Below are 20,507 nucleotides of genomic sequence, written 5' to 3'. Positions count from 1 at the left end.
GTCTCCCTCCACTTTTTCTCCTTTTCAATAACAGTTACATCCAGTTGGCAAACCGATTGCATGGGGGAGAAGCACACCGAATGCGAGCTGCAGTGACAGACTAGAAGCCACACCGCCTCGCCTACGGCTGCAGCCAGAGACGACAACCGGCGTCATGCAACTCCCACTATTGAGCTGAATACCTTTCTGAGGAGGCCAGCAGCAGCTCTTCTCATTCTCGATTTTGTTTTTTTCTTGTTTCCAAATTTGATCATCATGGATCGCACAGTTGAGCGGGCGAAGGTTTCGCTCATAAATTTCTTGTTGGAGGTGACGCCCCCGCTGCTTGGGTGCAGTCGCCAGCAGCTGCAGAAGCTGCTTTCGACGCAAGCAGAGACAGTTCTGAAACCCTTCTTAGTGGAGCAGCAACCTGGGGTATTGATTATAGGCAAGGAGGTTTCGCGTGAAACCGTTGGTAGTGGCAAGACACCTGAAGAAGGAGGGCAGCCGGTGTCTCCTAACTTCGACGCGGATGACGAAGAAGAAAATTACAACTTATACGTGGACCTTGGATTTGTTGCTAAAGCAGGAGGCAGATCGTGCAGCATTGCATTTATTAAGCGGCCTGGATTTAGCTTAGCTGATGAAAAACCTGCAGAGCCGGAGGCACCGGCAGGGCAGGATGGCGCAGGGAGAGCGACTCACATCGTCACGAAGCCTATTGGCCCCCAACTTGCACTCATGCGGTGTGGCTTTGGAGAAGAGGAGAGCCTTCTGGACGTGACGGAGATGTACATGCAGCGCGGCTTCGGCCCACTGCTGAAGAGCGCGACCGAAGAGGAAACTGCATCAGCTGCTGCTGATGGTGGCGCCGACGGCGCAGCAACAGAAGAAGCAGCAGCTCGCGCCTCGCATGGTATGCAGACTGTTAGCAAGAAGCTCAGGGAGTTGGTGCTAGCGGTTCAGCAGGCCCAACAAAATGTTGATATTCCCCTCATTGAGTTACCCATCGACTCGGTTATCAAAGCAGCTGTCGTGAAGGCAGCAGCTGAAAAGCGCAAACCCGCAGTTGAAGACTTGGGCGACAAGCTGCAAGACAGCACATACCTCATTGCACTGCAAAGCCACGTCAACCGGTGGATCAAAGACATCCAAAAGGTCTGCAGAATGCAACGGTGAGCCTCAGCCCATCTGCTTCACTTCCCCCCGTATACATGTTCTGACGCCCTTCCCACAGTTCGCATTCAACTTCGCACAGATCCAGAGATATGTAACTCAATTAGCAGGAACCGGTGCTATATGAGGCTTAGTTAATGGTGTGTGTCTGAAACAAACCCCCTACGACTCGTAGTCTGTGATCCCAAGTCGTCTGATCGCTGAGTCGTGTGCCGTTATGTGCTGTGCAGAGACCCGAGCACTGGCACAGCTGCGGAAGAAGTTAACTTTTGGTTGGGGTTTGAGAGGGCACTGAAGCACGTGGAGGATCAGCTGAAGACAACGGAAGCAGAGTTCACGTTGACAGTTTTAAAGCACACGCGTAAAGTTTTTGCCACTATGTCTTTCGAGCAAGACTCAGGCTTGAAGCAGGCAACGGAAATCGTGCAGAACACGAATATCCTCATGCGTGATTTCCCTCTCAACGACTTGTGTAGCGCCCAAACTGTTGAACAGCTGACGCAGGCGGTGCGCACCATCTTTGCTCACCTAAGAAAGCTGAAAAATGCAACGCTTTATCCCTTAAGCAGAGCGTACTTCTTGGTTGAGGCTCTCAGTAGAGACCTCTCTACTCAGTTACTTAGCATCACCTCAAGGCAGAATTTGATAGCGATGGCCTATGAGGAGTTCGAGCACACAGCCGCCGGCTGTTCCGAGTTGTTTAGGACTTGGGACGAAGAAGTGCGGCATTTCCGAGAAACAGTGAGGGAACTTTCAAAGAAAAGAGGCCTTAACGAGAGGCCGCCCTCCAAACTCGTGTGCGAACACGTTGTATTGCAAGAACGTATTGTCGAAGTGCGGCAGTTCCGGCGTCAACACCACCGGCTGAAGGAGGTGTTGAACCGCGTGTTGGGCGACGGAAGCGGTAGGGATGTGGCTGCACAGAAAGACATCGCTGCAGCATATCAAATCATCGAAGCTCTGGATGTCTTGGACGTGAGTCGCACGGGAGAAGAGGCATGGGAGGCAGGCCAAAAGGCTTATGACACGCGCATTGATCGTGTGGAGTCACAGATAACGGCGAAACTGCGAGATCGTCTCGGGGCCTCAAAGACGTCAGCTGAGATGTTTCGCGTCTTCTCGCAGTTCAACGCGCTCTTTTTCAGGCCGCGTATCAGAGGTGCCATCCAGGAGTACCAGACCAAACTTATTCAGGTTGTCAAGGAGGATCTGAAACGCCTGCAAGGCATCTTTCTTGATGGACATCAAAAGGTGGAGTCAAACACGATGGCAGATGTGCGTGATATGCCCCGAGTTGCAGGCATGATCGTCTGGGGGAAGCAAGTGGAAAGAAGACTAGATGCGCTTGTACAGCGGATTCAGGACGTTCTCGGCAAGGGGTGGGAGCAGCACGTTGAAGGACAGAAGCTGAAACTCGATATTGATTTCTTTCGCGCCAAACTCAACCCCCAGGAACACTTCGATAACTGGCTGAATGTTGTCCGGGACCAGAAACGGCTGGACACTGGAGAGAGGATCTTTGTTCTGCAAGACTGGGGGGCAGGCCGGTTGGAATTAGCTGTGAACTTCGACAGAGATATGCTGACGTTGTTCAAGGAGGTGAGCTGAATTGCAACAGGTGCAATCAAAGAGTTCTAAGGGCTTCAAGATGAGGAAGGGCTCAGATGTGGCTGCGCATGCGCGAGTCTAGAGTGGTTGTTTGGTTACTTCTGTCATCCATTGGTTTTGAGTTTTTCGGTTGTCCATTCTCTTGCAGGTTCGGCTGCTCTCATCACTTCAATTTCGCGTTCCGTATTCTGTCAAAGTCATGGCAGACGAGGCGAAGGTATTGTACCCGTTTGCTATAACCCTTCAAGAAGTACTGAGAACATACATGGAGTCCAGTGCGCGGGTTGGAGACACCATTTCGACCTGCGCATCTTCCGAGGAGACTGAAGGAGGCGAGGAGGAAGCAGCCGTTGCCCTACTTGTAGCTGCGTATCAACGCGATTGCCAGGTCAAAATCGCTGAGGGCATGAACCTCATGTGGGACTCAGACCGCCTGGAAACGTACGTCAGACGCCTTGCAGAAATAGTCTACATCTTCGAGGCGAAGGCCGAATTCGCCCTGCAGCAGCACGAGAAGGCAATCAAGGAGATCGACACACTGAAAGACAAGCCAATTGATGCCCCGTACCAAGACATCCTCGCGGTCAGTCATACAGTTTAATTAGGAAGTCATGAAGGCTAATGCTGAGAAGTTGCCGGTGGAAGGAAAGAAGCAACAGTCCTACAAGCACGCGGGTGTTTTCTTCCCCCGTCGCCCCCACCTGCTGAGCTGCACGAGTTGTCTGCTTGCAACAGCATTTTATACCGCACATTTTGCCTAGATGTATCCAGTAGAATATGTTATACAACGCCCAGAGCTTGAGTGGTATCTGCATGCTGGCAACGCAGGTGCTGCAAAACGTGCAAAAGTTGATTGAAGAACAGCATCTGCAGAACTACTCCAACATACGCGATTGGACTAAAGTGTTGGAGAGTCGAGTGGAGGCAATTTTAACACAACGACTCGTTAAACTTGTGGAGGAGTGGACGTTGCAGTTCGAGGATTGGCCGAACAAGGGCACTGCCCTCATTCAAAATGGACTTGTCTTAGAAATCCAAGTGGGTGTACATCTCAGTGCAGCCACAGCTACAGCCGCATTAAACAGTCAGCGGATTGGAAGGGGGGAGTTGGTCCTCTATATGCCTAAATAGATCAGGCATAGTCCAAGGGCTGCTGACGAGGGCAGGCCCATGCATGCGGGAACACTGGACATTTGTTTGTCTCCAGGGTTTTGTTTCTTTTCATTGTAGGTAAAGAATCAAGTGCTGCAAGTACATCCCGTCGTAGAGGCGGCGCGTCAACTGTGGATGGGCAGCCTGAACCGCGTGGTGGCGTCCGTGTGTCTGCTGCCCCGTTTTAACTCGCGAAACAGCTCAAGACCCCTGAAGTTTGGTGGGGAGCCGACGGCGTGGGACTATGACGATATTGACGAGGAAAACCTGCAAGACGACGACCCGATGAAACCCCAGTCGCGCGGCACCTACAGAAGTATCGCCTCGCGGATTCCACCTGATGTCATGGATAAGGCGCATGCAGCCATTGACAGTGGGTTTCGTTGCTGCGTTTGCTGTCACTGACTCTTCTGGATAACCGCAAGTTGTTGGCACTGACAAGCTTTCCGGAGCCGGTTTTTGCTTTCCTTGTTGATGCTGTCAAGGGGCCAGCAGGGTGCATGTAAACACCTTGGCCTTAGATTGTTTTAAATCCCCGTATGGTCGTTTAAGCAGGGTTTGTAGTTTACTTGAAGGTCAATTTGCGTTTTGATGTCTCAGGGGTGATGGAAAAGGTCGAAGATTACGTAGCCAACTGGATGCACTATCAGGTTCTCTGGGATGTAGATGTAAGCGAAGTGTTGGGGAAGCTAGGAGACGACATCGAGACCTGGCAACAGCTGCTGAATGAAATAAAACAAGCACGGAGCCCCTTTGACAATAGCGAGGCGCGTATAATGTGCGGTCCCACTATCGTAGATCACCACCAGGTGCAGGCAAAGTTGAACACGCGCTATGATGCCTGGCACCGCGACATTCTGCATGCCTTTGGGCAGAAGGTGGCAGCAAACGCCAGTTCAGTGTTTACTTCTCTACACGCAATGGTAGTTGACCTCGAAGAACAGGGTCAGACAGCAGACCCTACTGACACGACTATGAACGCGGCAACATTTCTTTCGATGTCAGAGGCACAGATGTCAGCTCTCATTAGCAGCCAAGGGCTTATTGGAGATGAACTTATCTCCAATATCGTGTCAAACCTCACCAAGTTTCTTCTGAAGCTGCAGGAGGCGAGCAAGCTAGAGCCCAAGTGGAGTGCCACGATTGACACATTGAGAGCGAGTGAACGTTTGCTAGAGCGGCAGCGCTACACTTTTCCAAGTGACTGGCTCTGGACAGACAGAATCGAAGGGGAGATGGAGATGTTTACGCAGCTGCTGAGACACCAAGGAATGATGGTAGAGCAAGTGCGAGAACAACTCATTGCTCTAGTGACGCAGTTTGCGGCCAGTTTGCAGGAGAAACTTCAGCAGCTCTACTCCGACTGGATGCTGCAGCGTCCTGTACGCGACGACATAGCCCCCGGGCATGCCATGAACATCTTAAGGAAGTATGAGCAGCAGCTTGAAAAGATTACATCGGATTATGAATGCGGGGAGAAAGCGAAAGCCGTCTTGGGCGTCGAAGACACTGCATTTGGCCCTGGAGGGGAGGCGTTCTCCCCCTCAGCACTCGCTGAAGAAATTGCAGATATGAAGGGGGTTTGGCAAGCACTAGGCGGGTTGCACACAGAGCTAGGGGCTCTTCGAGAAACCTTGTGGGCTGTTGTAGTGCCAAAGCAAATCCGAAGTGCGTTGGAGTCGCTGCTGGAAAGGATCAAACAAATACCCGCCAGGTTCCGGCAGTACGAGGCTTTTGAGGAGTTGAAGCAAAAAATTAATAAGTTCCTCTCACTGAATATGCTGATCACTGACATGAAGACCGACTCGCTGAAAGAGAGGCATTGGAAGCTGATCCTCTCCAAACTCAAAATACGCAAATCTCTTACAGACATGACCATAGGAAACCTGTGGGGTGAGACGTGCATGTACACAAGCAGACAGCAGCAGAAACTGCCCTGCGTAGTAGAGCAGCATCTGATGAGGCTATCCGTCCCGTGTTGCTGTGTTTTTGAATATGTCGTGGCAGCCGCATTCATGTTGACTCGAAGCATCTACTGCTGCTGAGGCGGTCTTGACTGCAGGGAGTCGACTGCATTGATAATAGCTGGTTGTGGGTGGGTTGCGCATTTACGCAGATGCTGATCTGTCTGCAAACGAAGCGGATATTCGAGACGTCTTGGTGCAGGCCCAAGGCGAGTCCGCTTTGGAAGAGTTTTTGCGGCAAGTGAAAGACTCGTGGAGAGAACGAGAATTCATCATGGTGCCCTGCGGAGGCAAATGCAAAGTCATCAAAGGATGGGAAGAACTCTTCCAAACCATCGATGACCAACTCGCCTCCATCCAGTCCATGAAAATGTCCCCCTTCTTCAAGGTAACGAAAAGGAACTCTTGTGTCTTATTTCTATATGCATATATGTGTGGGCTACTTCACTTATCACGTGCCAGTAAACGAAAAGCATTTTGATGGGTACAGATGAAAGCATCAACAAGCCGAGCGCTCTTTGCTGACTTGGACGCAGAAGAGAACTGACTTCCGTCAATGCGCCTTACATGCGAATTTTGAGTGTTAAGGTGTTTGGTTTTTCATCCACATATTATCTAGCGTCGGTTTCTACTTTGCTAATGCGTGTAGTACTCCGTGTGCTGGTATTCTTCTTGCTGTGATTAATGAAGTGTCTGTCATTATCGTTCGCTGTTTTTGCAGATATTTGAAGAGGAAGCGCTTACGTGGGACGAGAAGCTGAACAGGTTGCGCACCCTTTTGGATAGTTGGGTGGAAGTACAGCGCAAGTGGCTGTACCTCGAGGGGGTTTTTTCCGGTTCCCAAGACATTCAGATGCTTCTTCCTGCGGAGCACCAGAGATTCAGGGGAATCGACGCAGAGTTCAAGGGCATAATGAAGAAGGCCGACACTACCAAAGTAGTGCTGGAGGTGAGATTTGCATACAGTGCAAACGTTGGGCTACTTCGCTTGGTTTACATGAATCTTCTTGCCAGCGGTATGTATCTCATGCGCTCCTCTTCGTTAAGGGGTCACTGCTGATGAATGCAGGTAGCGTCGACGGAGGGCCTTGCCCGTCAGCTGGAGAGGTTGTCGGATATGCTATCGCGGATTCAAAAGGCCCTCGGAGAGTACCTTGAAAAGCAAAGGGAGCAGTTTTCTCGTTTCTACTTTGTGGGAGACGAAGACCTCCTAGAAATGATTGGAAATGCAAAAGACGTCAAACTTGTGCAGCGCCACATTAGCAAACTATTCGCGGGGATTGCAGCCCTGGAGACCGACTCAGAAGATCCGACAACAATTACTGCAATGATGTGAGCAGAACTGTGCCGCCTGTGTCACGCAAATGGTCCAAACGAAAAAGCACTTCTTGTTTAGGTGTAAAGGCCAAATGATGAGAGTGGATAGGCAGGAGGTTGAAGTGCTTTTCCTAGAGTTCTTTCTCTCTCCTACAACATGTCTTTCTCTGGACGCAGTTTTCCCCCCATTGCAGTTGCCTGCCGTCCTGTGGCTTGTGCTGGGTGTTTTTACAGCTCGAGGGAGGGAGAAGTCGTTCCTTTTATCAACGGGGTTTCTATACTGCAGTATGCATCCTTGAAGGACTGGATGAGCGCCGTGGAGCTGCAGATGACTGTTTCATTGGCTGATAACGTTTCTAGGGCCCTTCGAACTCTGGAGCAATTCGACCTGGCCGAGGTGACAACGGCAGCCCCATCAGGCAGCGATCCTTTGGAAAATCCGTTCGTGAAATGGATCAAAGACTTCCCGCTACAAGCGCTCCTACTGGCAATGAACATCCGCTGGACAAAGAAATGCGAAGCGGCGTTGTCATCGGATGATCCTCATCAAGCAACAAATTCTGAACAGACAGAACACCCGCTTGAAGCGTCTGCCTTGAAGGACTGCGTTGCACTCCTCGGATTCCTGGCTGACCGCGTTGTTCAGGATGTCGGTCCCTTGATACGCAATCGAATCGTTCACATGATCACAGAAGTGGTACACCAGAGAGATGTCTGCAGGTATGCATATGCGCAATGGTTAGGCGACACCGCAGTTACATCATCAACACTGCTTTTCTTTAGAAGGTCTTGCCAGGTACTTCTACTTCTTCCTCTCTTTATGGCACGCCGTAGCCGTCTGTACCTTATATTCTACTCTGATTGTTGCTATGAATGGCTGGTGACTGCCTTTCAGGTCTTTAGTGAGGAATAAGGTGATATCTAGGAAGGACTTTAAATGGCTTGAATGCATGCGCTTCTACTTCACGCATCCTTCACCTTCGGGCCCCATCATTCCTCAGGGTCTTCTCAAAGTGTGCATGGCGGATGCCACGTTCGACTATGGCTTCGAATACTTGGGTAACTCTCTCTGTAGTGCAGGGTTCTCTTTACACTGGATTCGCAACATCCTCTGACGCATTTACAAACAGTTAAATGCAGCAACAGGAACAGCAGTAATACGCAAGGCAAGGTAGCAACACAGACAGCAACACATACTCTAGTGGTTGGGTGCAGTTCGGAATTTTACACAGTCCGACATGCGTGCATTTTCCAATAAAAGGAAATGAGGAGTGATGAACATTTCGTAGGGTGATCTGAGGTTGCAGGAATGGCGGAGAGACTCGTACAGACGCCCTTGACGGACAAGTGCTTCCTAACTCTGACTCAAGCCCTTAAAATGAAACTGGGGGGCAACCCATTTGGCCCTGCAGGTGCGAAACTGTATTTTGAATCGAGAGCGGTAGCGCGGATACCACCTTAACGTGCTTCTGCCCTCGAGCACATGGCAGGCAACTGGTGGTCAACAGATCGCCTCAGACCACAAGGTCTAGCTGCGACTTCTCTATGGCTCGTGCTTCTCAGGGACCGGCAAGACGGAGTCGGTGAAGGCTTTGGGGTCTGCCTTGGGGAGGTACACGTTGGTGTTTAACTGCGACGAGACATTCGATTTCAACGCAATGGGCCGTCTTTTTTCGGGTTTGTGTCAAGTGGGAGCATGGGGATGCTTCGATGAGTTTAACCGTCTAGATGAAAGGATTCTCTCTGCCGTTTCAGAACAGATTCTCACAATCCAGGTCAGCAACAGCAGAAGTTTTAGAGTTTGCGATGGAAGAATGTTTGAATGCGATTGAAGGTTTGTCTGTGCGCATAAGGCAACGGGTTTTTTTTTCCTCATACATGCATGCAAATGCAGTAGTCATCGGGAGAGGCACCTATGGTTAGTGCAGGAGCTTCGACTGTTACAGAGAAGGCTCTGCATTTATTAAGTGTGTCTTTATTCGGTATTATGATATTTGCTGCGTCCCTCCAGATTGGGCTTCGCGAAGGGCGGAAGGAAATAGAGTTGCTTGGGAAGTCAACAAAGCTGAACACCAACGTTGGAATCTTCGTCACGATGAACCCCGGCTACGCTGGACGTTCGAACTTGCCAGACAACTTAAAGCAGCTGTTCCGAGAGGTGGCGATGATTAAACCGGACAAGCAGCTTATTGCTCAGGTTACTCTGTACGCACAGGGTTTTCGCTCCGCCGAGCGATTGTCGAGCAAGATCATTTCCCTGTATGACTTGTGCGATAGACAGCTTTCTAAGCAGCCCCACTACGATTTCGGGCTGCGCTCCCTCAAGAGTGCACTCAGCTCTGCTGGCAATCTGAAGCGGCAGCTGCTTCAGGAAGAAGCGGGGGCAGGGACAGTTGTGGACGATCCAGAAGTGGTGGAGTCGGTGGAGCAGAAACTTCTCATCCGGTCTGTCACCGACACCGTTGTGCCGAAACTCGTAGCTCAGGATGTTCCTCTTCTTCGGAGTCTGCTGATGGGGGTGTTCCCAGGGGCCGACATTCCTGCCCTGGAGGAAAAGATATTGTTGGACGAAATCGAACGCCTCTGCGAAGCGCGCTTCCTGGAGGCGAAGGGTGAGTGGCTGGAAAAAGTGCTGCAGCTGTACCAAATTCAAAGGCTGCAGCATGGTGTGATGCTAGTAGGCCCCGTAGGCACCGGGAAGTCCGCTGCGTGGCGCGTGCTGTTGGATGCGATGGAAAAAGTTGACGGCATAAAGGGGATGTCGTACGTCTTGGACCCCAAGGTGGTGGCGAAAGAGCAACTATATGGCAAGCTCGATTCCACAACATTAGAGTGGCAAGACGGAGTTTTCACTGCAGTGCTACGCAAGATCCTCGCAACGACACAGGAGGCAGGGAGTGGCGCCCCCCAAAAGAGGCATTGGATTGTGTTTGACGGAGACGTCGATCCCGACTGGGCAGAGAATCTCAACTCAGCTCTGGATGACAACAAGCTACTAACTCTTCCTAATGGCGAAAGGCTGGAAATTCCAAACTGCATTCGTCTCCTCTTCGAAGTAGAAACCCTCAAATACGCCACCCTTGCTACTGTCAGTCGCTGTGGCATTGTATGGTTCGCGAGCTCCGTGCTTCCTGACGAAGTCGTGTTCCAGCATCACCTAGATGAAATAGCTGCTGGCTCAGCTGCAACGGAAGTAATACTTCAAGGGGTGGGAGGGCAGGCAAAGGGCATCGACCGCAGTGGCTCGAGCCGAACGATTTCTCGTGAATTTACACGATCGGCTTCTCACATTATTTCGAAGGGAAGTGTCGCGAAACTGGCATCCAAGTCAACCATGCTGGGCGCAGGGGTATCAGGCGGCAGGGGAGCTGCAGAAGCTGTTGCACAGGGTATAAAAGAGCGCTGCGTGACCATCCTTCAGCCTTTCTTTTGTGATGGGGGATTTGCAAGTCAGTGCCTAGACAGGGCAATGAAGCACCAGCACATCATGGAATTCACTAGGATCAGGTGCGTCGAGAGCATGTTTTCGCTCTTGAAAAAAGGAATTAATCGCATTGTTGAGAAGAATGAAGAACTGCGATCAACGGGGGAATCTATGGATGACGACCTCATAGCACAGTTCATCACAAAGGCAAGAAGCTGCTTCTGGTGGTGCCATATTTCTTGCCATCATTATTCCGGCACTTCACTGTTTTACTGAAGCGTCCCACTGCCGTTAATATACACTATGTATGTCGCTGGGGCGTAATGCATTGTAGTGAACCGAAGATACGGTGGTTTGCCTCCCTTTTTGTTTTTTGCAGTGGATGGTCTTGTCCATCCTATGGGGAATGGGTGGTTCTTTAAGCCTAGCGGGCCGATCTGCATTCAGCGAAGAAGTAGCGAGCATTTGCGACCTGCCCCTGCCTGCTGCCCTTACATCTGACGATGCAAGGGGACAAACCCTCCTGGACTTTGAACCGTCCCTTGAAGACGGGCAGTGGCATCCATGGAAGGCGCGGGTTCAACAGATGGAAATCGATACCCAGCAGGTGAGACTGCTAAAGAAAATAGGGAACAACTATTCTTTCTTAGCTGTTTATCTTCACGGTCAAACGTGTCTGGATGTGTGTGTGTTCCCTTGCCTCCCACCGTATTATATCAGGTGAAGGACGCCTCCCTTGTCATTCAAACAGTGGACACCTTACGACATCGTGATGTTGTCGAGGGATGGCTCGAAGAGAAAAAGCCGTTCATTCTCTGTGGCCCGCCTGGCTCGGGAAAGACGATGACGCTCACGGCAGTCTTGAAGGAGCGTGCGGACTTTGACGTGGCGTTTCTCAACTTCTCCTCCGGAACCACTCCAGACTTGTTATTCAAGACTTTTGACCACTACTGCGAGCTCACGAAAACTGCAGCAGGAGGAATGGTCATGAGACCCCTTGTCCCTGGACGAACTCTCATCATCTTCTGCGACGAGTGCAACCTCCCCTCGCCGGATAAGTACGGCACGCAACACGTTATAATGCTGATTCGCCAAATTGCAGAGTCGGGAGGCTTTTGGCGATCGATGCCACAGCTCCAGCAGGCATCGCCTTGGGTGTGGATTCGCGTGGAAGGAGTACAGTTTGCAGGAGCATGTAATCCTCCTACGGATGCGGGCCGTCACCACATGAGCAATCGCTTTCTTCGGCATGCGCCCATTATATTCGTCGATTTCCCAGGAAAGGAATCGCTTATCCAGGTACGCGTATATGTTCACTTCGGTTCTCATCAACTCTTTGTAGACTGCCGGCAGGTTCTGTTGTGGTGCTTGCGTGCTCAGATCTACAGTACTTTCAACAGGGCACTTCTGCGGCCTTATCCTGGGCTGTTCCCATCTGCCGACGCCCTTACCATGGCAATGGTGGAGTTCTACACCTCTTTCTCAAGCACATTCACAGTTGACCAGCAGCCTCACTACATATATTCCCCAAGAGAGCTAACTCGTTGGAAGCTGGCGTTGGCAGAGGCGCTTGAGGGGGGAGCGAGATCAGATTCTGAAGCGATCAGGAAGGCATCATCTGGTGAAACAGGCTGGGGACGGGGTGAACCACTCGGCGGCACAACTGATAACACCGAAATGACCCTCACGCAGCTCGTCAGGACCTATGCCCACGAGGGTTTGAGGATTTTTAGCGACCGGCTGGTGACAGAAGCAGAGAGGGAGGAGACCGACAAGATGCTGGATGCAATCGTCCAAGCGTGAGTTCCAGCAGAGGTAGCGAGGCTTGGGTATGTGCGTCGCCTCCTGCCAATTCAATGCATTTGACTCCTAGCGAATTGTGAAGGATTAATTTGATTCAAGGTGTTTTATACTGTGACAACAGAGGCGAACATATATGCGATTAGTGGACTTGCATCCGTGCATCAGCTGTCTGCTAGCTGTGTGATGCGATTGTGGTGCTTCAGGCATTTCCCCAGCGTTAGCGAAGCAGCTCTACAGCGGCCTATCCTCTTTACCAGTCTGGCTAGTCGCCAGTATTGTGAGGTTTCTATGCCTGCTCTGCGTTCTTTGCTGCAAGGGAAGCTGCGTGTGTTCAATGAAGAAGTGTTTCAGGTGCAGCTGGTGTTCTTCGATGAAGTTCTGCACCATGTGGCACGGATTGACAGAGTGCTCCGGCAGCCACTGGGGCACCTGTTATTGGTAGGCGCCTCAGGAGCGGGGAAAACGATTCTAACAAAGTTCGTTTCTTGGATGAATGGTCTAAGCATATTCCAGATAAAAGCAGGCAGGAACTACAGCACAGCTTCCTTCGAGCAGGACCTTCGGGTGGTGATGAAGCGCGCAGCTCTTAAAGAGGAGAAGATTGCGTTTGTCATTGACGAGTCCAATGCATTAGGGCCAGCCTTCCTTGAAAGAATGAATGCTCTTCTCGCATCAGGTGAGCCTTCCCGCACTTCGGGTGGTTCGAAAAAGTGGCATCGGCACTCTCACAATGGCAACCGTGGGGTTTGTTTCTCTCTGAGTATAGCGCAGCCTTCATCTCGTCTGCCGTTGAGTGTTTGTTTCTGTATCTGGCGTACAGGCGAAGTGCCTGGACTTTTCGAAGGCGACGAGTACACGGCCCTTATCAATGAATGCAAGGCAGCTTACGGGAGCGACTACTTGGGCAGCGGGGAATCATCCGAACTGTTTGCACGTTTCACGAAGCAAGTGCAGAGGAACCTGCACATTATTTTCACGATGAATCCTGCGAACCCTGACTTCTACAATCGTCAGGCAACCTCACCCGCCTTGTTCAACAGGTGCGTCATTGACTGGTTTGGCGATTGGGCTCAACCAGCCATGGAGCAAGTGGCATTTGAATTCACTGACTCCATCGAACTCCTCCCAGACAGCTTCACTCCAGATGCCACTGTGGGCGCGAAGCCAATCAGCAGCATTAGGCGGGAGACAGCACCTGACGAATCGGATGAAGAAATGAACGCGGATGCAGATGACCTCGCCCGCCGCAGCAGACTCGCCACAGCCATTGTATCTTTCCACCACGCAGTTGCCAAGAGCAACGCTATCCTTTCAAAGAGTGGCCGCAAGTCGAACTATATGACGCCGCGCGACTTCCTTGACTTCCTTCATCATTTCCGAGGGCTTGTTGCCGAAAAGAACGATGCTAGCGGAGAACAACAGCATCACCTGCAAGCCGGTTTGCAAACTCTCGCACAAGTAGAAAGACAGGTTGGAGAAATGAGGACAGAGCTCACAGAAAAGGGTGCAGTGCTTGCAGAGAAGAACGACGAGGCTGAGAAAAAGATGCAGCAAATGATCGACCAGCAAGCAGAAGCTGAAGACAAGAAGAAAGGTGCAGAAGTGCTTGCGCGCAAACTCGATGAGCAGACTGGCATCATCAACGAACGTAGAGCAGTCGTAGAGGCACAATTGAGCGAGGTGGAACCGCTGCTGAGAGAAGCGGCTGAGGCGGTCACAAACATTCCAAAGAAGAGTCTTGATGAACTCAAGAGTATGGCAAACCCCCCAGCCATGGCCAAGGTGGCCGTGGAGGCTGTTGCTGTCCTCATCACAGATGCAGGGGAAAAAGCCGTCTCATGGGAAGACGCAAAAAAGATTTTGAAGGCATCTGACTTTATTTCAAAGGCAAGGCAGAGCTTCGTTTGCTCGTACTCAAGGATTGTTATGTTGATATGTTCATTTTCCTTTGCTGGGCTTGATACACACTCACTTTCGGCCTACTTGCCTTTGTGTTGCTTTGCTTACAGATTCTGAACTTCGACTGCGCTTCCGTTAGCCCTGCAACTCGGCGGAGGATCCAAACGAAGTTTTTGACGGGTGATTGGGACATTGAGCGAATCAACAAGGCATCTCGCGCGGCAGGCCCTCTCGCTCAGTGGGTCGAAAGTAGCGTAAAGTTTGTGTTGATTAGTGAGCAGGTGGAACCACTGCAGACTGAAATCGCTCAGCTAGAGACTGAAGCGCAAGAGAACGAGGCGAATTTGCAGGAGCAGCAATCCCTCATCACACAGCTGGAGGGCAAACTGCAGCAATACAAACAAGACTACGCTCAATTGATAAGTCAGGTTCAAAGCATAAAGCGAGAGATGGAGGAGGTGCAGAAGAAGTGCGCGCGTTCGATGTCGCTGCTGGAGAACCTTGGATCCGAGAAGAACCGGTGGTTTGATCAGTTGGAACAGCTTAAACTGGCTACTCAAACCTTCATCGGCGACAGTTTGCTGGCCGCAGCTTTCTGTGCGTACTTGGGCTTCTTTGAATACGCGGACCGTCACCGGCTCCTGGAGGAGTGGAGGGCAGTGCTGCAGAGGGAGTGCATTCGATGCCGCAATGATCTCTCATTTGTAGACTTTCTCTCCACACCTTCAGAGCGATTGCAATGGGCGGCGCATTCGCTACCCCCTGACGATCTTTCTGTTCAGAACGCCATCATTCTAAAGCGGTTTCTGCGTTACCCCCTCATTATTGACCCTGCAGGTCAAGCAATACATTTCTTGACGTCATTTTTGTCATCTAACAAGCTGTCGAAGACGTCCTTCTTGGACTCGAACTTCCTCAAGGCGTTGGAAAGCAGTTTGCGCTTTGGTTCTACTTTGGTCATTCAAGACGTTGAAAAGGTCGACCCTATTCTGAACCCCGTGCTCAACAAAGAAACGCACAAGCTTGGAGGCCGTGTTTTGATTACTGTCGGCGATTCAGAGATCGATTTGTCTCCTGCCTTCTCCATGTACCTCGCCACACGGGACCCCACCGCTCAATTCACACCCGACATCTGCAGCCGTGTCACAATAATAAACTTCACCTTGACGCCCTCGTCGCTGGTGAACCAGTGTCTTAATATCATACTGAAGAGCGAGAGAGCAGACATTGACAAGAAGAGGTCAGACATGCTCAAACTGCAGGGAGAATTCAAGGTGAAGATACGCGAACTCGAAGACGCTTTGCTCCTTGCGCTATCAAATGTGAAGGGGAACATCTTAGATGACGACTCCGTGATGTCTTCAATGGAAATGCTCAAGCGCCAGGCTGCAGAAGTCGCAGCAGAAGCCGCTCATACAGAAGAAATCATGGCAGAAGTCGACCAAACGAGCAACATGTACTTGCCATGGGCCCTTGCCGCGGGCCGCATTTACTTTACGCTGCTCAATCTATCTTGCGTCTCTCCTGTTTATCAGTACGACCTCCGTTTCTTTTTAGGTGAGGTCCTCCCCATTAATTTTTTCACTGTAGGGTATATATCTGTGGGTGACGCAAATTGTCTTTCCTCCCTTGAATGTTTTGGGTCGTTTCGCAGGCATTTTGCACGACACGCTAACGGGGGCGGCTGGCCTAAGCGAGTTGAAGAAAACAGATTACTCCGAAAGGCTAGCTGTTCTTTTGTCGGGTCTTTTCTCAACGACCTTCAAGCGAGTCGCCTACGGCCTGGGGTATTACGACAGACTCGTGTTTGCATTGCAGCTGTGTTTCATCAGGACTGAGCTTGACTTGGGTACCCCACTGGATTTGCCCGAGCTACAGTTGCTCCTGCAGGGGTTCGTAGAGGATCGGGCAGCTGCTTCTCCGGCATCATGGACAACGACGCTTCATGGCGAGCTGACAGCCGAGCAGATGAAGGCGCTGCAGAAATTGTTGGCGCTTCCGTGTTTTTGTGGCCTCCAGGAGCATATGGAGACCCACGAGAAGGAATGGGTTTCTATGCTCCAGTCATCTGCCCCTGAAGCGAACTTCCCCAATGATGTCTTCACAGCGGAACCCCATTCGCATGCAGACAAAAAGATAGGCAGTGCCGGCACGATTACTCTTGGAGAGTGGATCACCTTACTGCGCCAGCTTCTGGTGCTGAGAGCGTTGAGGCCTGACCGCGTGACTTGCGTCCTAATAGAACTGTGTGAAAGTGTCTTGGGCAAGGACTTTCTTACGGTTCCTGAACTGACACAAGACCTCCTGAGAGAAGTGGTTGAGAAGCAGGCAAGCAATACATCGCCGGTTCTTTTTGTGTTATCTCCCGGTTCAGACCCCAGCAGCCTTGTGGCACAGCTCGCTGCCGCTGTCCAGCAGCCGATTAGCTCTGTAGCAATGGGCAGTAAGGAGGGGTTCGAGTTGGCAGATAAGGCGATTGCCAAGGCTACTCGGCAAGGAACTTGGGTGCTGTGCAAGAACGTGCACCTTTCTCTTAAGTGGCTCCAGGACCTAGAAACGAACTTGCACCGTGGCCAGGCGCACACGAACTTCCGTCTGTTCCTGACTATGGAGTACAACCCAAAAGTGCCTGCCACTCTGGTAAGGGCGTCTTGTACTTTTGTTTTCGAGCCTCCACTCGGCATCAAGGCGTCCCTGTACAGGTCGTATGCGATGCTCTTCGGCGCCAGCGCGAGCCGAGGTACCTCTAGTCGAAGTGCTTCCCAAGCTCAGCCCGTCCAGGCCCCTGCCGCAGCTCGCTGTCGGCTGCAGTTCCTCCTTGCTTTCCTGCATGCGATTATATTGGAAAGGCGCAGATACGCGCCGGTTGGGTGGTGCAAGCTCTACGAGTTTTCAGAAGCCGACCAGAAGTGTGCATTGAGCATTGTAGATTCATGGCTTGCAGCCGTAGCGCAGCGTGGCGACACAGTTTCTGACCATGTAGCGCCTGAGAGGATCCCCTGGCCTGCAATTCGGACTTTGATCGCTCAAGTGTGTTACGGAGGAAGGCTAGACAATGCTGTCGATGAACGGTAAGAGCACAAACGGGGGCCATCCCAGAAGAGGCAGCAGTATCAGTAGAGGATTTTCGGTCGTCGAGCACTGCTGTTGAGCTTTTTACCGTGCCTACACATTTCGATCTCGGGTGCAGATGGGTCTCTGTGCTGTCGCCTGCTGCAGAGTATTGCGTTCATTTGTAGACTACTTGTTCCGTCCGGAGGCATTTGAGTCAGACTTCTGTCTCAACATGCCGAGTGTTGGGAAGGGAGGCGACGCGTCCAGTTCCGACGCTCTGCGAGCCCCAGCTGAGCTATACAAGACGCACGAGCAGTACTTAGAATGGGTAGACTCATTACCCCAGCGAGACATGCCCGCTTGGATCGGATTCAATTCCCGCGCCGAGTGGCTGCTGGCTGCCCGCCAGGCTCAGAGGTGCGTCACCAACTGGTCAACGTTGCTCCTGCGGGGCAAGGAAGAAGATTTGGACTTCCACTCTATAGCGGAGAGCATCCTCAAGAAGGGCCTTAAGAAGCAGAAGAGCACTGCAGCAGTTGACGAAGCAGAGCCAGACGAGGCGCCCAAAACCTCTTGGCTCACGCTGCTCGTCCCTGTGGTGCAAGCCTGCCTTACTACGTTGCCAGACAAGCTTCCTGTCTTACAGCGAACAGACGCGATGGTGCAAAATCCAATGTTCCGATGCTTCGAGCGTGAATTGGCTGTGGGTGCAAGGTGGGTCATTGTTTCCCAGCAGGTGGTATATATAACAGCGTGCATATTTGCATTAAATGCCATGGTGAAGCCATTTCCTGTCTAAGGAATAGGCATTTGATTCGTGAGCTGTTTTGTTTTTCTCTGTTACAGGCTTTGTAAGCAGATCCGCGATTCCCTTGGGGAGCTTCTGCTGGTCTGCAAAGGCGAACTGAAGATCACGAACTCTTTGCGCGACCTGGCGAGTCAGATATCTTCATCGAGAGTTCCGCCGGAGTGGAGTCAGGTGTACGTCTCTGCGCAGGAGCTGACGGTGAAGGAGTGGCTAGAAGACTTCAGTCGTCGGCTCGCGCAGCTAACGATGGTATCTCGCGAGTTTGGTACAGAGGAGGAGCAGCAGGACGTTCAGACAGAGGCGGCCATGCACTTGCTTTCACGACAGCGCGACAACGGCCAACTAACGCAGTGGAGAGTTTGGCTAGGTGGCCTCTTCTTTCCTTCAGCGTACCTCACTGCAACCCGTCAGGCGGTGGCGCAGGCCAAGGGATGGTCGCTGGACGATCTTGCCGTGGAGGTTATTGTGGGCGCTTTGGAGGCAAAAGACGATCAGTGTTTCACCATCACGGGACTGACTGTCGAAGGCGCAGCCTGGAACACATCTGAAGCGGTTAGTCTGTTCACTCACGAGCAAGTCTTTTGCCCCTTAGTCAGTTTTTTTGCAGCAAGTTGTATTCGTTTAACGCCGTCTCTGAATGGCACTTGCGCACTGCGCACCATGCCGTACTTTGTGTTTCGTGCTGTCTTGCATATTCGGCCGCAGTGTTTAGACGTCACGCAGACCTTGGCGTCCAACTTGCCGCCTATGGTCATGCGGTGGTACCACAAAGCAGACGGCTGCAAATTCAAGCAGGCGGGAGTGACGTACATCTCTACTCCCCTGTTTCTGAACAGGGCTCGAAAGTAAGTCCAACAGAATCAATTCGTCAGGCTATAATTGAGGTTCCCGCAGGCGTTGCCGTTTCACCAGATGGAGATAATCGTTTGGTATATTCTTCCTGTTTTATCTTTCTCTCTGGGTGTGCAGAGATCTCGTGGCGTTCGTCGACTTGCCAGCTCACGCCCAGTACCCGCCTTCTCTGTGGGTACAGCGGGGCACGGCAGTATTGTTGTGGAGTGACTTCTAATCAGCAAATGAAATTGCACACGTACTAGGCAACGCCTGTCGAAGCTGTAGTTTATCGATATATATACATATAAACGTCGACAAACAACTTACATATGTGCATTATTTATATATATTGTAAGTCATACACACCACAAGATAACTCAGCAAGGACCACCAACTGAAAAAAAAAAAACAAAATTGCTGGATATGTTTTTAACCCAACCGGCATACGGTGGAGCATTAGTACGGGAGAGACTTCGTTGACATTGAATTTAAAAATATTAAAAATATACAAGTTGGGGGTGCTCCCTTCGAAGCCCATGAGCAAGTGCTCTTGTGAATTTATGCGCAACCAGTAGCAGGAGCTGCTATACTGTATTGCCAGTTGTTTGGTGAGGGTATCAATACTGCAGTGAAATCTAGTCCAGAATGCAATACCCCGAAATATATAATTGGGGTTCGTTCAAAAGAAATTCGCAGCAGAAGAGGGACAGAAGACCCCTGCAAGGCTTGTTTGGTGAAATTGAATTTGTTCGGAGCTTTCTAGGGAGTTGTGTAGCCTATGCTTTGTTGAGGCCTCGTAGAACTGGAGAAAACGAAAAAAAAACGCCATTACCGCGGGTAGAAACCACTCTACTATCTCCAACCCGCCGTCATTGGGTCCCCTGCTGTCGTCTGCTAGCAGCATCTCCGCTTCAGTCCTTCACGTGGCGTCATCCCGCGTACCGTAAAGCATTTTCAAGACGGCGTCTCTTTATTTCCGTGAGCAACATTGATACAAGAAAAAGCCCCGGCAGAAACGTCAGAAAAATCTCAAACGACATGATGAGTGGACTGATGCCGAATGCGCGTTTGTATGTTTCTGGAAGCCGCTCGCCTGGCGCTTGAGCACGCGCCTCCTCGACAACCCGACCCGAGACATATGCATAGTATATGAGAGAAAGGGCCAGAGTTATCACGGCATTGGCAGCCGCCTTCTCTCGCCTTCCCAGGTAAACTGCTCGTCCACCTGCGCGCCTGCGCTCAAAGTCAGGAGGCACCGGCAGAGCTGCAGTAGTTGCATGGGCGGAAGCTACTGACAAGCTTCTGCTCCTCAACGGTGACGCCACTTTGGGTTCAGCGCCGTTATCATTAGCTCCTGGACTGGACTGGAGAGCAGACACCCCTTGTGACGTAAATACTAGAGCCGCCCCAAACAGAAGGGCCTCAAACGGTAGCCGGACCCTCATTTATGCCCCACCGATGGAGACGAGATGCCGATGTATATATGAGT

General features: G+C 51.3%; 1 protein-coding gene across 1 annotated transcript; it reads left to right on the top strand.

The window, feature by feature from the left end:
- Window positions 1-255: 255 nt before the first annotated feature.
- EMWEY_00007760 (hypothetical protein) lies at window positions 256-19,253 on the top strand (the record flags this gene model as incomplete). The annotated part of the gene is made up of 25 exons (XM_013478524.1): window positions 256-1,154; window positions 1,386-2,754; window positions 2,912-3,346; window positions 3,592-3,801; window positions 3,994-4,288; window positions 4,516-5,808; window positions 6,032-6,267; window positions 6,601-6,828; window positions 6,949-7,211; window positions 7,431-7,916; window positions 8,092-8,255; window positions 8,504-8,608; window positions 8,760-8,971; window positions 9,208-10,847; window positions 11,068-11,227; window positions 11,341-11,919; window positions 12,001-12,419; window positions 12,627-13,099; window positions 13,244-14,325; window positions 14,433-15,879; window positions 15,977-17,393; window positions 17,542-18,090; window positions 18,223-18,736; window positions 18,890-19,029; window positions 19,154-19,253. 25 exons carry the CDS (start codon window positions 256-258, stop codon window positions 19,251-19,253), a joined length of 14,715 nt encoding a protein of 4,904 aa, XP_013333978.1.
- Window positions 19,254-20,507: the final 1,254 nt, after the last annotated feature.

This window comes from Eimeria maxima, genomic scaffold (genome assembly GCF_000499605.1).
Source record: "Eimeria maxima Weybridge genomic scaffold, Emw_scaff47, whole genome shotgun sequence".
NCBI classification, from domain to species: domain Eukaryota; phylum Apicomplexa; class Conoidasida; order Eucoccidiorida; family Eimeriidae; genus Eimeria; species Eimeria maxima.
The sequence above is the reverse complement of the archived record's forward strand: the minus strand, read 5'-3'. Positions and strand labels throughout refer to the sequence as shown.